At 43.9% G+C, this 15,236-nt stretch overlaps 1 protein-coding gene across 3 annotated transcripts in view; it reads left to right on the forward strand.

The window, feature by feature from the left end:
- Positions 1–14,340, forward strand: part of LOC125458282 (myelin-associated glycoprotein-like) — a 45,471-nt gene extending 31,131 nt beyond the window's left edge. For all 3 annotated transcript variants that reach the window (XM_048543438.2, XM_048543439.2, XM_048543440.2), the window contains exons 6-9: positions 2,446–2,700; positions 4,529–4,639; positions 11,989–12,050; positions 13,557–14,340. In XM_048543438.2, coding sequence (XP_048399395.1) covers positions 2,446–2,700; positions 4,529–4,639; positions 11,989–12,050; positions 13,557–13,691 — 563 coding nt within the window. In that variant the 3' untranslated portion in view covers positions 13,692–14,340. The remainder of the gene's footprint in view (positions 1–2,445; positions 2,701–4,528; positions 4,640–11,988; positions 12,051–13,556) is intronic.
- Positions 14,341–15,236: the final 896 nt, after the last annotated feature.

A 15,236-nucleotide genomic window follows, 5' to 3' on the forward strand; every position in this document is an offset into this window, starting at 1 on the left:
TACATTCCACGCCTCTATCACTCTCTCAGTAAAAAACCTACCTCTGGCGTCTCCCCGATATCTACCTCCTTTCACTTTAAAACTATGAACCCTCATAAAAGCTACTTCCACCCTAGGAAAAAGTCTCTGGCTGGCTACTCTATCTGTACCTCTGGTCATTTTGTGCAGCTCTATCAAGTCACCTCTCATCCTTTGTTGTTCTAAAGAGAAAAGCCTGAGCTGTCTTAACCTTTCCTCATTAGACCTTCCCTCCATTCCAGATAACATCCTGGTAAATCTCCTCTTCACCTTTTCCAACACTTCCACATCTTTCCTGTAATGAGGTGACCAGAACTGGACACAATACTCCAGATGCGGCCAAACCAGGCTTTTGTACAGCTGGAGCGTAATTCCACTGCTCTTGAACTCAATCCCTCCACTAATGAAAGCTAAACAAGGATCTTTACAATACTGTGTTAAACATTGAGTGACCTTTCAAGGTCTTAACTTCATGATTGGCAATTGATTCAGGGAAACTCACGCCTAATTCAAAGATGACACAAGGATGTTATGACTTGTTGGTGAAAGGCTGGCTGAAATTAACCAGGGTGGGAACCAGTGAGTATTGAGTGATGGAAGATTATACACACACCAGACAGCCGTCAGGAGTTGAGTTTGGTTGAAGGGCCATACATTGGTCAAAGCACAGCGGTTTTGGATAAAACTGATCTTGCTGTGCTGTTGTCTAGAGACTCAAGGCCTTACCATTTGCAGTTGGTTTTTCCAAGTTAAGTCATGGTTAGGCTTACATAGGGCCAAGAGTCCACAACATAACAGATCCTGACAAAAACCTGACTGGCAAATTTAAGGATTGGAACAGATTTTTTTTCAGTCAGCACTGATACTTTGCTCCAATTAGCTGTCGCTGCTCTCAATCATTGCAAACAACTTCAGCATCTCTCCTTTGCATTTTAGCCAAACAATGCAGTTTAAGTCAATTCTACTTTGGATCTAGCCATCACACATTTTGGAATTGGAAAGTTTGTTTTAAGATTATTGAGGAGGTTAATAGTTTGTGGAGAGGTGAAGACTTGCTGTTTATAAAGAACTCTTCCTGACCTTTTACGATGCATTTACTGATTGTGGGCATCACAGGCCAAGCCAGCATTTACCACCCATCACTAACTGCTCAGAAGCCAGTTAAGAGTCAACCACATTGCTGTGGGTCTGGAGTCTCATGTAGGCCAGACCAGGTAAGGATGGCAGTTTCCTTCCCTAAAGGACATTAGTGAACCAGACAGGTTTTTCCAACAATCAAAGATGAATTCATGGTCATCATTTGATTGATAATATGAGAATTGGTATAAAAATTAATTCAATTTCCACCATCTGTCATGACAGAATTCAAACCTGGGGCACGAGAACATCATAAGGCTCATATGACTGTTAACATCACTAGGCCATCACCTCCCACAGAAGTGGTTCAATGCAATTATAATAAGCTTGAACGTTATCTGAGAAATCTTTTATGGGAGAGGTTGTTTTATGCCGCAGTAGGATATATGCATGGATAGTACTGATGCTGGGGACAACATTTTCACACAGTTGGGATCTGGAATGTGCTGCCTGAGATTATAGTGGAGGCAGGTTCAGTTGAGGCCTTCAAGAGCAGATTAGATTGTCCCTTTTCTGATGGCAATGTAAAAGGGTCTGAAGAGATGGTGGGAGAGCGGTGTTAAAACCACTTCTTCAGAAATCCAGCACAGACACAATGGATTGAATGGTCCCATTCTCTGCTGCAACCATTTCAGATAACACCGACACATCTCAATGGAACAAATGCATTTCGTTATGTGTTTTAAGAACAGGGGTCATTTGAGAAATGCTTCGCTGTCTTTTCGAACTTAATGGGAAGGTGCAGTGGCTCAGTGGTTAACTCTCCTGCCTCACAGTGCTAGGGGCCCAGCTTCAATTCTGGCCTTAGGTGATTGTCTGTGTGGAGTTTGCACATTCTCCCTGTGTCTGTGTAGGTTTCCTCCAGGTGCTTAAAATAGCACCAGGGTGTAAATAGGATATATTTGGGGTTACTAGGCTGGGGCAGATGGGCCAAATCTTCCTTGTATGCACTGTAGGGATTTAATGAAATAGATCTCCCACAACCAGTCTTGTTCTTTATCTGAAGGGCTTTCTTACAATGCATAAACTTACACAGACACGTAAACATGCTTTCACACAAACCAGGCACATAGGTGCGAAAAATGCCAACCTCTAGTGATCAATAAAGGAAACTTTGTCTTTTCTTTCAGAATCTTTTGAGGCTGGTGGTAGACTTGTTGCTGTTGCTTTGATTCAAATTGATTAACTCAGTACAGGATTGAGACTGTCTTCAGCATCAACCTGCTGGGCAAGTGATTCGTTCATTCTAAGCAAGAGCTCCAATAGGCATTATTTTCTGTTTACTTACAGATAAGCCTGACAAGGTAACAATCAGCCAGGAAGTTCTATACAAGTGCATTGCTGAGGCCAGTCCTCCTGCAGTCATTACATGGAAGATCAGTGATGAAAGTATAAACCTCACTGATCCCAGGGTCAGTATAAAGTCAGAATTCAATGGCACTCATTCAGTTAGTACACTGAGGCTGGAAACAACAGCAAGCTTTTGTGTTTCGTGCCTAGCTCAGAATAAACACGGAGTGTCGGTGACGGAGAGGTGCCCACCTGGTAAGTACAAAAAGAATTTCTCTGGGTTAACAAAGAGTAAGTATTCCTAATTTACTCATTTTAGTTAATCCTCGGATTGTCAGCCCTTCCTGAACAGTTCAACATGCCTGGTTGGCTTTCATATTTCAGTCAGAAGCCACACAACATCAGGTTATAGTCCAACAGGTTTATTTGAAGCCACAAGCTTTTGGAGTGCTGCTCCTTGGTCAGGTGAAACAAAAGTCCCTCCACGTCATCTGATGAAGGGGTTACGCAGTGAAAGCTTGTGATCTCAAATAAACATGTTGGACCATAACCTGGTATCGAGTGGCTTCTGACTTTGTCCACCCCAGTCCAACACCGGCATCTCCACATCATTCTTATTTCAGATTTTAGCTTATGCACTGTGAAATCAAACTGTAATTGTCCAAGGAAATTATATTGCTTTGTCACTATTGTTCTCAGAATATACATCAAAAATTAAGGACTTTAAAGAAATAGTTTCCACTATTATGTTTCTCTGAGTGGAAAACAAAATTAAATTTACCTAACCATGCTTGAGGTACTTCCATGTGTCAATGTGGTTATTAAATCACTGATTATAAACTTCAGCCTGAACTGAAGGCCCTCGTTGATGTTTTTAAGTAGAGTGTGGCATGGTGGATGAGTGATTAGCACTGCCGCCTCACAGAGCCAGGGACGCGGGTTTGATTCTATTCTCTGTCCATGTGAGGTTTGCACATTCTCCCCGTGTCTGCGTGGGTTTCCTTCGGGTGCTCCAGTTTCCACCCACAGTCCAAAGATGTGTGGTTTAGGTGGATTGGCGGTGGGAAGTTGCCCTGTAATGTGCAGGCTGGGTAGGGTAACCATGGGAAATGCAGGGTTACAGGTATAAGGCAGGGGATAGGTCTGGATGGGATGCCCTTCGGAGAGTTGGTATGGACCCAATAGGCTGAATGGCCTGCTTCTATTTCGGGATTTTTATGGTTAAGTATGGTTTGATGCATATATGGCAGAAAAGGGAATGAGTAACATACCAGATAGGGAGTTAATTTGAGTAGAAATAGGAACATTAATTCTAGCATAGACTAGTTGGACCAAATGGCACAATGTCTCCACACTGTAGATTCCAATTTGTGAACATTTCTTAATGAACCTTGTTTCAATACTGGAAGGAACAATTCCCTGACTGCTGCTGTTAGTTCTTTCTGGGAGATTGGAATTAATGGATTTGCTTCCACTAATTTAGTATTCTTACTATCTACAGTGTCTATAACATCCTCATAGAAATCAAAGAGGTCGATCAGATCCTCCCATTTATATTCTCATTGGCAGTGTTCAATTAAAATGATTGCTGTCCATACAGACCTGTCATTTGAACGAATTTCATTATTTCGACCCAATTACGCTTCGAGAGAACTGGCTAAAGTGCAGGTTTAGAATTATCCCATGTTTGGAATGTGGCTGCTACTTTAGCCCATGAAACTCCATTTACAAAAGGTTCCTGACAATGGGTCATGCCCATCAGATTCCATTTGCGGTTGCATTTGGTTTAGTTGTCTTTGCTGAGATTGAAAGCATCCATACTGAGGAATGGAATAATCTATAAAATGCATTGTTGCATGTCCACAGAACACAGAGGAGGGCTGGGGCTGGGAATGGACTAGCAAAGTGGTGGATCCTTTTCTCAACATAGGCAGAAAGGTCCGTGAGATGATGGACACCATCTTATAATGCATGCCAAGCTCCATACGTGACTGTAGGAAGCATAGATTCCATTTCTCTGCCCATGTGCATTGTCCTCAACTGGGTATATCTTAACTCTAGGCTTTGCTGCTTTGATTGACAGGTTCATTCACCAAGACATTGCTGCTGGCTGTTGGGGTCATTGCCAGTGGAGTGGTTGTCATCATCATTTTCGTCATTGTTGCTTGGAGGAAAAAGAAGGAAGTGATCGGAGGTAGGGTTGGTGTGATGCTGGTCCATTCTCTGGGACACCACTGCACCCACTGAGCGCCTTAACAAGCATGAGGCCGTTCACATTTACGTATGCCTGGGGTACAATTGCAGGGAAAGGACATTGCTTATTTAAGCGAGTTTATCAAGAAGTGAAGGTGCGATTCTAAACAATGATGGCCATGGCTCCTCTCACCCTCTGGGTCAAATTCGTACATGACTTTTGCACCTCTATGTAGGTTTTAGAATTTTATTTCTGGTGTAAATTAAATCATGCAGTCACATCAAGTACAAGAAATATGGATAATGTAGCTGCCTATCTTTGTTATGTGTAACAATCCCTTTTGTTTTCTAACTTCACTGAGGATGAATGGTCTGAAAACAGTCTCTCTAGAGATAGTAGGAACCGCAGATGCTGGAGAATCTGTGATAACAAGGTGTGGAGCTGGACGAACACAGCAGGCCAAGCGGCATCAGAGGATCAGGAAAGCTGATCTGGGTTTTGGGTCTGGGCCCTTCTTCTTGTGACCCAAAACGTCAGCTCTTCTGCTCCTCTGATGCTGCTTGGCCTGCTGTGTTCCTCCAGCTCAACAGCGAGTTATCTCAGTCTTTCTGGAAATGTTTTTTGTTCTTTTCCCTTTGATGGGATTTGGACATTGCCAATGAAGCGATTTATTGGCCCTCTGTTATCACTCTCATCAGGCCATTTCAGAGGATATTTAGGAATCATTGGCATTACTACGGACTGGATAAAGACCGCAGTTTTCTTTCCCAAACGGAATTAGTTTTTTTAAAATTCATTCATGAGATGAGTGAGTCTCTGGCTGAGTCAGCCCATTCCTAATTATAATTAAAAGTCAACCACCTGCTGTAGGCCTCGATTAACTTGTAGGCCAGTGATAATGGGAACTGCAGATGCTGGAGAATCCAAGATAATAAAGTGTGAAGCTGGATGAACACAGCAGGCCAAGCAGCATCTCAGGAGCACAAAAGCTGACGTTTCTGGCCTAGACCCTAGGCCCGAAACGTCAGCTTTTGTGCGCCTGAGATGCTGCTTGGCCTGCTGTATTCATCCAGCTTCACACTTTATTCACTTGTAGGCCAGACCAGGTAAGGATAGCGGCTTCATAGGGCGTTAATGAGCCAGATGGGTTTTTCCGACAATTGGCAACAGATTCATTGTCATCGTTAGGCTCTTAATTCCAGGTTTCTATTGCAGTCATATTCCACCAGCTACCTTGGCAGGATTCGAATCCCAGTCCTCAGAATGTTAGAGATAGTAAGAACTGCCAATGCTGGAGTCAGAGATAACAAAGGGTGGAGCCTGGAGGAGCACACAGACCAGGCAGCATCGGAGGAGCAGGAAAGATGACATTTTGAGTCGCGACCCCTTTTTCAGAAATGGGAGAGGCCAGGGAGCTGGGAAATCAATAGACAGAGGAGGGGTGGGTCTGGGGATGGTAGATGGGATGGTGACAGGTGAGTGCAGGTAGCGAGTGGTAGGGTTTGGTGCCCACCTGCTCCCCCCATCACCATCCCACCTACCTTCCCCAACCCTGCCCTTCCTCTCTCTATTTATTTTCCAGCTCCCTTCCCCCTCCCCCATTTCTGAAGAAGGGTCCCGACCCAAAAAGTCAACTTTCCTGTTCCTCCGATGCTACCTGGCCTGCTGTGTTCCTCCAGCTCCATTCTACCCTGAGAACATTACCTTGGTTTCTGGATTTAACAGTCCAGTGATTATAACACCAGGCCATCACTTCCCCTCCAGAGGTCATTTACCGAACTGGGATAAATGTTTAATGAAAACTGAAATGACCATGGATGCTGGAAATCAGAAACATAAACAGAAACTCGTGGAAAAGTTCAGCTTGGCTGGCAGCATCTGTGGAGAGAAATCAGAGTTAACATTTCGAGCCCAGTGAGCCTTCCTCAGAACGAGAACTCTGATTTCTCTCCACAGATGCTGCCAGACCCGCTGAGCTTTTCCACAAATTTCTGTTTTTATGTGTGAGATGAATGTTTATTCTGATTACGGTGGCTAACTCGTTTCACACTGTGACAATGCTGTGACTTTAAAAGGTTATTTTGTCCCAGTGTTTTTGATGACAGCTTGGCACTTCTGCCTTACAATCTATCTCCAAGAAAGAAAATCATTTGTTATGGACCAAACCAGGTCCCCTCAACAAATTTTATAGGATAGCCTAGGCCCTGATTTTTTCTGTTTTAAAAGTAGATGAGAAATGCCATGTTCCAGATGCAAGGCGACTGATCAAACTAATCAATGTAAAGCAGAGCACAATTTATTTAAACACTATCTTCAAAATACAAACAAAGGAAGGAGGAATTTAGAATAACTTAACTCTCAGAAAATTTAGCCGAATAATAGATACAGTACCTGTTACTGATTAACTGCTCCAATATAGTAACACCCCATAAACACACCCCTTGACAAAAAGGAAAATTCAGACACAGATTCTCACATGCAGTTCTCCAATTCAGGAGGAAAAAAATCAAGAGAAAATTCAGAGAAAGTGAGACATTGACTGATGCTTTTAGCTCTTTTGGCACCTGAATGGGTTCTGCTTAAAACTATACTCAAAAACTAGAAAACCAGGTCTGTGAAAAGCTGGTCACATCCAGGCACCTTCCATTGTTCCAGTGTTTAAATAAATCCCCAAGGCCTCACAAATTGTTTATTTTTCTTAGAGACAGCTCAGAACTTCTGCCTTACAACCTGTCTTTAAAACAGGACAACATAACCTCTTAAAGTGACAGCATCGCCACTACAAATAAAGGCTCAGGTTATAGACCACAACAGACATGCCGTGAATAAAATTGTGACTTCACAATCTGACCACTTATTTCCGTGCACTTGTGCCTTATAAAGTCCCCATCTCCCTTCATTTATGTACTGTCTTCATTTCTCCTCAGCTTCTGTAAGAAACGTAAGCAGCGCTAATTCATGACATGTAAATCAGAGCAGGTAACTCACCAAATACCTAAAGATAGTAAGAACTGCCGACGCTGGAGTCTGAGATAACACAGCTTAGAGCTGGATGAATACAGCAGGCCAGGCAGCATCAGAGGAGCAGAAAAGCTGACGTTTCTCTTCTGGACCCTTCTTCAGAAACGGGGGAGGGTGAAGGGGGCTCTGAAATTAATAGGGAGCGAGCAGGAGGCGCTGATATAATCTGGACAGTGGAACAGATAGATGGCGAGAAGACGGACAGGTTAAGGAAGCGGGGATGAAGCTAATAAAGGTGAGTGTAGGTTTGTAGGTTAACTGACCAACCCCCAACCCCACTTTCTACCTACTCGCCTCATCCCTGCCTCCTTGACCTGCCCATAATCTCTCCCACCTATCAGCTTCTCTATCCGCCTTCTATCATTGCCTCCCCCTCTCTCCATTTATTTCAGAGCCCCCTTCCCCTCCCCCCATTTCTGAAGAAGGGTCCAGGCTCGAGGTTGCAGCCTTCCTGCTCCTCTGATGCTATTTGGCCTGCTATGTTCCTCTGGCCCCACACCCTGTCATCAAATACCTATCATGGTCATCATGAGAACAGTTTTCCTGCATGGGCACCATCCAGTTACCCGAATGCTGTCTGCCTCTGCTTGCTTTCGTATTGGTTTTCTTGGCATTCACTGGCTGGCTTAAAGGATGCCAGCCTCTGTAACTTGCATTCTTTTATTAGCACAGAAGGTGAGGCAGGCAGTTTGTGGAGCACTGAATAATCAAGGAGCTGAACACATCACCGTGCTAAGCCAGCATCACACTTAGAGCATGTTCCATTTGTTTATACAGCAAACACGATGCATGTGCTTCAAGCAAACGGTGTGTAAGTTAAAGGGGAATAGTCCTGAGTGAGGTTAAAGAGGACTATGATCAGTCAAGAGTATTTATACCTTCAGTCAAGCTTCTCATCTTATTCCAGGCAGTATCCTGGTTAAGAGATAATAGGAACTGCACTCAGTCTAGTGCAGTCATACCCTTCACACAATATAGAGACCAGAACTGCATGCTATGCTTCAATTGGTGCCTATCCACAGTTTTGTACTGTTCCAGGACAGCTTCCTTGCCCTTGGAATTCCATACCACAGCAAAAAACAGGAAGCATTCCACATACCTCCTAACTGCCTCACCTCTCTGCCGTGCTACATTAAGGGATCTGTGAATATGTACACCGATTTTCCCCTGAACTTCAGTGCTTTCCAGACCTCCACCTTTGTGTACTGTCTTGCCTTGTTAGTACACCCCTTGTGCACTACCTGACATGACACCGTCAGTCCAGGGGATTCACCATGGTTAGTCACGCACTTGGTTCTACCAGAGACTGGGGATCTACACCTTTACAGTCCAGGGATTGGGCCACAGTCAAGTGCAGGTTGGGGATGGTAGGGCGTCAGTCAGGGTGCTGCCTAGGAGTCGGCCAATGTATCCTGCAATTAGACGAAGGGATGGATTGAGTTTGATGCACGTGGATGGAAGAGATATCATTGCTGAGGACAGGAGGTGAAGTGTCCCCAGTCAGTGAGTAAGACGTGCAGAAGTCAGAAAGGGATGTGGGTTAGGAATTTGAGGTGCTAAGAGACATCAAGTGCACATGATGTTTGCAATAATGGAACTGTTAGCCCATGAGGCTTGGGGAATGACAAGTGTAGTGCCATCAAGAACAAAAATTGCTGGAGAAACTCAGCAACTCTGCTGGCATCTGAGGAGAGAGAGAAAGCAGAGTTAAAGTTAAACTAAAGTTAAAGTCAGAGTTAACTAAGTTAAAGTTCTTCAGAACTGATTATAGTTTGGGAAAGGTTGGTATATGTGCTGAAGATGGGGTCGGGTGAGGAATAAATGATAGGTGGAGCTGGAGCCCAGGGAGCGAGAACATCAGTTGGGCAGTCTGGGTAATTGTCAAAATGAGAAAATGAGGGATTGCTGGTGATTTATCTTTCTGATTTTCATCATCCGCAGTCCGTTGATTTTTTTCTTTGTTGTTATGTATAGTTAGAGTGAGTAAAGGCCCTGAGAATATGAGATAACAGAGGGAGAATAATATCACTTACCCTTGAAGAAGATACAAGATCATTGACCTTCTTCCTGCACTGCTGTGAGTGTTCTTGAACATGGCAGTGGTCCAGGCTGACATGGTGTAGTGGCATGGTGTCCCGTGGCACAGTAAGTGACTGTCCCCCTCCCTCGTGTGTGTAAGCTCCGGAATACGAAGTGGGAACTGAGCATTCAATTCCTCCCAGATTCACCCTTGGTCAAGCATCACAGGGTGAGGGCCAGCTCCTGGCTCGCTGTGTCGGATCGGCCGTGCACAGGGTCTTTCAACATGGCGCCAGCAGCATGAATGTTGGGAAGTCCCAGTGTGGCTGGCACGCCTAACTCTCCTCCCATCTGATTTCACAGAAAAGGCGTCATGAATGAGGCTGCAAAACACTCTAACTGTAGCTGGCAGAATACCATGTGAAGTTGAGTATCAATGAAATAAACTGGAGAGGTGGGACATTAATAGTACAATGGAGTAAGCCACCCACTTTAATATCCCTCTGTTTCTGCTTGAACACAATGGGTATCAAATTAAAACAAGTTTCAACTGCTAATCACAAATGTTACTTGATCAGGGGAAGTCAAGATCTCCTGAGCTGTTGGTCTCCACTTGAAACAGTGCCACACCCACCGTGCTGGGTTTATTTACATCGAGGAGACTGCTCTCATAATATCTGGTGACGTGCTTCTAGTGTAATCCTGACCAATGCATGACGCTCCACTCCTGTTTGACTTGGTATGGTGGCACCGTGGCTAGTACTGCTACCTCACAGCCCCAGGTACCCAGATTTGACTCCACCCTCAGGGCGAATATCGGTGTGGAGTTTGCACATTCTCCCCGTGTCTGTGTGGGCCCTCTCCTGTTGCTCCGGTTTCCTCCCACAGACCAAAGATGTGCAGGTTAGGGTGAAGTGGCCATGCTGCATCACTCATAGTGTGCAGGCGAGGTTAAGTTAGCCATTGAAATGCGGGGTCACAGGGATTGGTCTGGGTGGGATGGTCTTTGGAAGGTCAGTGTGGACCCAATGGGATGAAGAACCTCTGTCTGCACCATAGGGATTCTATAAAAGCAAAGACTGACAGCCGACCTCATGGAGATCTTTAAGATTACCAAGGAGCTAAATATGGTTTGGACATTAAGTGCATCGCTTTCCATTTCCTTCTCAAAATGCAAATGAGGGGATGGACGGGCTGGTGGTGTATGAGCCTGTTGGGTTGACTGCCAATCAGGACATTATGAGCTGACAGGCGAGTGAGGGTGACTAACTTGACCTTCATAGGCCTTTTCTAATGAAGGATCTAGGCCCGAAACGTCAGCTTTTGTGCTCCTAAGATGTTGCTTGGCCTGCTGTGTTCATCTAGCCCCACATTTTGTTATCTCTTCATCGGCCTTAACACTGGCAACCTGGCCAACAGCTGCTGGGTCCTAAAGCCTGCCAGTTGAGGGTCACCTCTTAGGGGATCCAGCAGTGAGAAGGCAAGCCTTTATTTTATCCCATTGTGGGGGTGATGATGACTGTGATGGGGGGTGTAATGAGTGTCAGAAACAAGGTCAGGGTGGAAGGTGGTTTTCAGAGGCTACCAGTTGATCCAATCTCTGCCTTTAATTGCCCCCAGATGGACAATTGGAAGTACCCTTGCCCCCCCCCCACCCCCCAAACACCACCCCCACCGTCTCCCTAACACAATAGATAGGGCTCCATGGTTTTCCAGTCTGGAAATGACCCCCCCACACACCACACCCCGTTTCTCCTGAATTGAAACTCTTAAGTCGTTGTTAATTAATGACTTCATGACTTTACTGAGTTGAGAACATCAGCTGTGGACTCTTTTACCCCATTTGTATTTGGAAGTTTTGCAAGAATGGGGTGTGATTCTCTCCAGAACCCACACATTTCTCTTTCTTGTTACCTGTAGGATAAGGAAAATTGCACCCTTATAATATGGTTCTACTTATTAACTCGAAATCTTTGTCATGAACTCCATTTTGCTGTTGAAAAATATGAGAGAAGTTTGGGGTAATCTGTTTATCTAGCGTGTACTCCAAACGTAAAACATATTGCCAGATGGAGTAGCTGAGGAAAATAAAGTGGATACACAGGAGGACTAGTGAAATAAGTGCATGAGACAGAAAGGAATAGAAGAATATTCTTCTGGGGCTAGATGGTGTAGAACATGAGGCATCTCATGACACTCCAAACAGCAGTGCCGAGCACTTCAAGTGTGTATTATCCCTGGGAGTGCAACAGCGTGTGAGTTACCTTTTGATATTTCCCAATTAACCGGTTGTTTTTGCATTGTCCCAGGGCAAGAGTTGGAAAGCGATTCCCAACCTGTGATCTACACTGAAGTGCAGACACCAAAAAAGGTTTGTAAATGGGTTTCCAAAATTAATGCGTCTTCATTCTGTTGCTCAAGTGTGACACGTTTAATGCAGAAAACCATGACAACTCATTCCACAGGAGAAGGAGGCAATAATTGATACAAGGAATGGATTCTAAATTTAGTATCATTAGTGGGCTTAATGAACAAGTTGGAAAGATATAGATCATGCTATAGAGGTTTGGGTTAGCTTGTTTAGGGAGGGTGTCCCAGATAATCAAACTGGTGAGGCAGTTGGAACAGGAGAGTGCAGAAGAGGCTCAAAACAGATGACTGAATGCTGTGAGAGGGGATGAGGCGCAGAGATTCAGTGAATTGAGGAGACACTTTTTAACATGGGACTGAGTTTTAATTTCATTTTGTATGGACTCATCATGTATGTTGCTGAAAGGCAAAGATTCATCCAGTTCACTTCTGACCATTCTGGTAGTCACGGTCAAGCTATTAGTTCATTGAATGTGTGTGTCAATGAATAGACCAGAATTTATTTCCCATCCCATAATCCCCGAGAAAAGGTGGTGATGAGCTGCCTTTTTGATACACTGAAGCGCTGGGGTTTTTTTTCTAATTCGTTTGGATATTCGTGTCAGAATCCTCATTGTAAAATCTCAATCATAAACTCCCTCTCTGAAAAACAGTGTGAGAAAACTTAAGCCACACAGACTGCAGTGGTTCAACAAGGGTCTGTCTTCTCCAGAGCAATGAGAGAGGACAATAAGTGCACGCTGATCAAAATTTTTTGTGATTTAAAGAAAAACTTGCGCAGTCGATCAAAACCTTGGCCTGAAGTGAATAATTTGAAGGAGGAGAGAGCGATAGAGAAGATGAGAGGATGAACAAGGTAATTTCACAGCCACGGGCCTAAAGTGAAGATGCAGGCACTAATGTCAGTGTGTTCAAAATTAGGGTGCAAATTGTTCAGGACTGGAAGAACACATGGATCAAAGGAATCTGTAAGGCTGAAGGAGGTAACAGAGATGAAGATGGATGGAGCATTAGAGGGAATTCTGAAATAATTAAGATGAGAATATTAAAACAAAGGCCATAATTTCTAGAACCAGGGGGTAGAGCCATGAAATAAAGTGGGAGCAGATTTAGAACTGAGTTGAGGAGGAACTTGGTCACCCAAAGGGTTGTGAATCTGTGGAATTTTCTGCCTAGTGAGACAATTGATGCTGCCTCGTTGAATGTTTTTAAGGCTAAGGCAGATTTCAGAACAGTAAAGGAATTAAGAGTTATGGGGAATGGGAGGGTAAGTGTAGCTGAGTCCATGGGAATATCAGCTGTGATCTTATTGAATCACGGGGCAAACTTAAGGAGACAGATTGCCTACTCCTGCTCCTATTTCTTACTCTTTTCTGTTCTTATTTGAACATCAGTGATTGCTAGGTGAATGGGGCCTTGTGCTGGTTGGGATTCAGATTTTGAGAAAAAGCAACTTTTTTGTAACGGCTCACATTTGTTCCTCTTTCTCTCTCTCTCTCACCTGCAGACCCAGGCAACTCAATCTGAGACCACTGGCAGGCGAGAAAATGAATTTGCCTACGCCAACTTGCAGCATGAATCAATTGGCCAGAGGCAAGCGAAAGCTCAGAGCGACAAAGTGGAGATCTTAGGAGCTGTGTGAAAGAATGCAGACATAACGCTGCAATCAGTTCATTAACAAGGATGACAAGGAATCGGCAAAACTGTAAATGACACTGAAAAAAATTAAGTCTGGTATTTTTTACGGGTAACGCAATTTGGAAATGAACCCTAACCATATTTTTTGTGCAATGGAAGTAAAATAGTTACAGGCTGTTAAATGTATCAAGTCTCAAACCCCTTATGTGTTATGTCCACTCCTGTAATTTACTTCTTATCATACTTTGTCACACATTCTTTCAACCCACTTTCTCCCGTTGTGCCTTTTTCTCCCATCCTACCTTTCCCCTTCGCGCTTTCCCTGTCATGTGCTGCATGAAGACTCACTCTTCACTTAGCATGCCAAATTCTTCCTCTCATTTTTAATTGTGTATATTCGAAGCAATACCTGCTCTAACTCACTGTGAGCAAAGCCACAAAGTATATCACATGAAAGACACAAATATATTTTATTGTAAGCTGGAGCATTGAAAATTCTCGGAGACCTATAGTTATTTTAGATTTCAACCGATCTCCCCCAGTTTTGTAAATTATCGTTTCGAACAAAAAGAATTAAAATATACAAAATCTGTCTGGCCAAATATTTCAGTGAGACATAAGTCTAATGCAAGTATAGCCTTCATAGAGAGATAGTCTTCTGAATGCAGGAATACTGTGTCCAGTTTTACTCAACTGGTTCCAGTTTCTGGTAACTTTGAGCAAGCAGGACAAATAATTTGTCCTAATTTCCAGTTGTTTTCTCAAAGACACAGTGTTACTCGATGAGACTGTGCCAAAGTCGGTGAGGCCCGGCAGCATCTTTACTCTTATTCTAATCATGCCGTATCTGAGTACATGGTGCTAGCACTTGAGAGCAGATGTTTCATCAGCACCCACTTTAAAGGAACGTGCAGCAGGAAATCAGAGAGTATTTGTGCACAATAGCAAAGGCACAACTCGTCAGCACGCTCCCACCAACCAGGAACATCTCCTGTCTTTTGAAATTTTCCACAACATCCATGCTTCGGAACTTATGTCTTTCCAATTGCATGTGCTCATACATACATTTTCAAAATGGCATAAGTAAGTTTCCTCTGTCAGCCATCCCAACTCAATCTGATTGTTTGTTTTCCCCTGATCTTTAACATTGTGTGTGTTTTTTTACCAACTATCTCTGCCTGCCACTAAGCTGATTGGCTTCGTCTTCTGGTGTTGCCAATGCTGCCTGGGTGTTTCCAACAAGATTTAAACACAGACCCTCACACTCCCTCCTCTGTTCGCTCACCAAGTCCACTTTCCCATGTCAACTATGACTCCGCCAGATCCACTTACTTTCCCACACAAACCGTAGGAAAGTGAATGGATCTGACAGAATCATTCATGAATGTAAATCAAACAGCCCACTGCCCAATATTCATTTTGTAGCCACTTGCACTCTCCTCATTTACTCCGAGCAGTGTCCCAGAGCTTAATCTTTGTTCCTGGAGGGTTGGCAACTGTAGTGTGGTGCTCTACCTTTATTGGTTTCGACCCATATTAGTCTATTCAC

This window comes from Stegostoma tigrinum, chromosome 13 (assembly GCF_030684315.1).
Source record: "Stegostoma tigrinum isolate sSteTig4 chromosome 13, sSteTig4.hap1, whole genome shotgun sequence".
Lineage (NCBI taxonomy): Eukaryota > Metazoa > Chordata > Chondrichthyes > Orectolobiformes > Stegostomatidae > Stegostoma > Stegostoma tigrinum.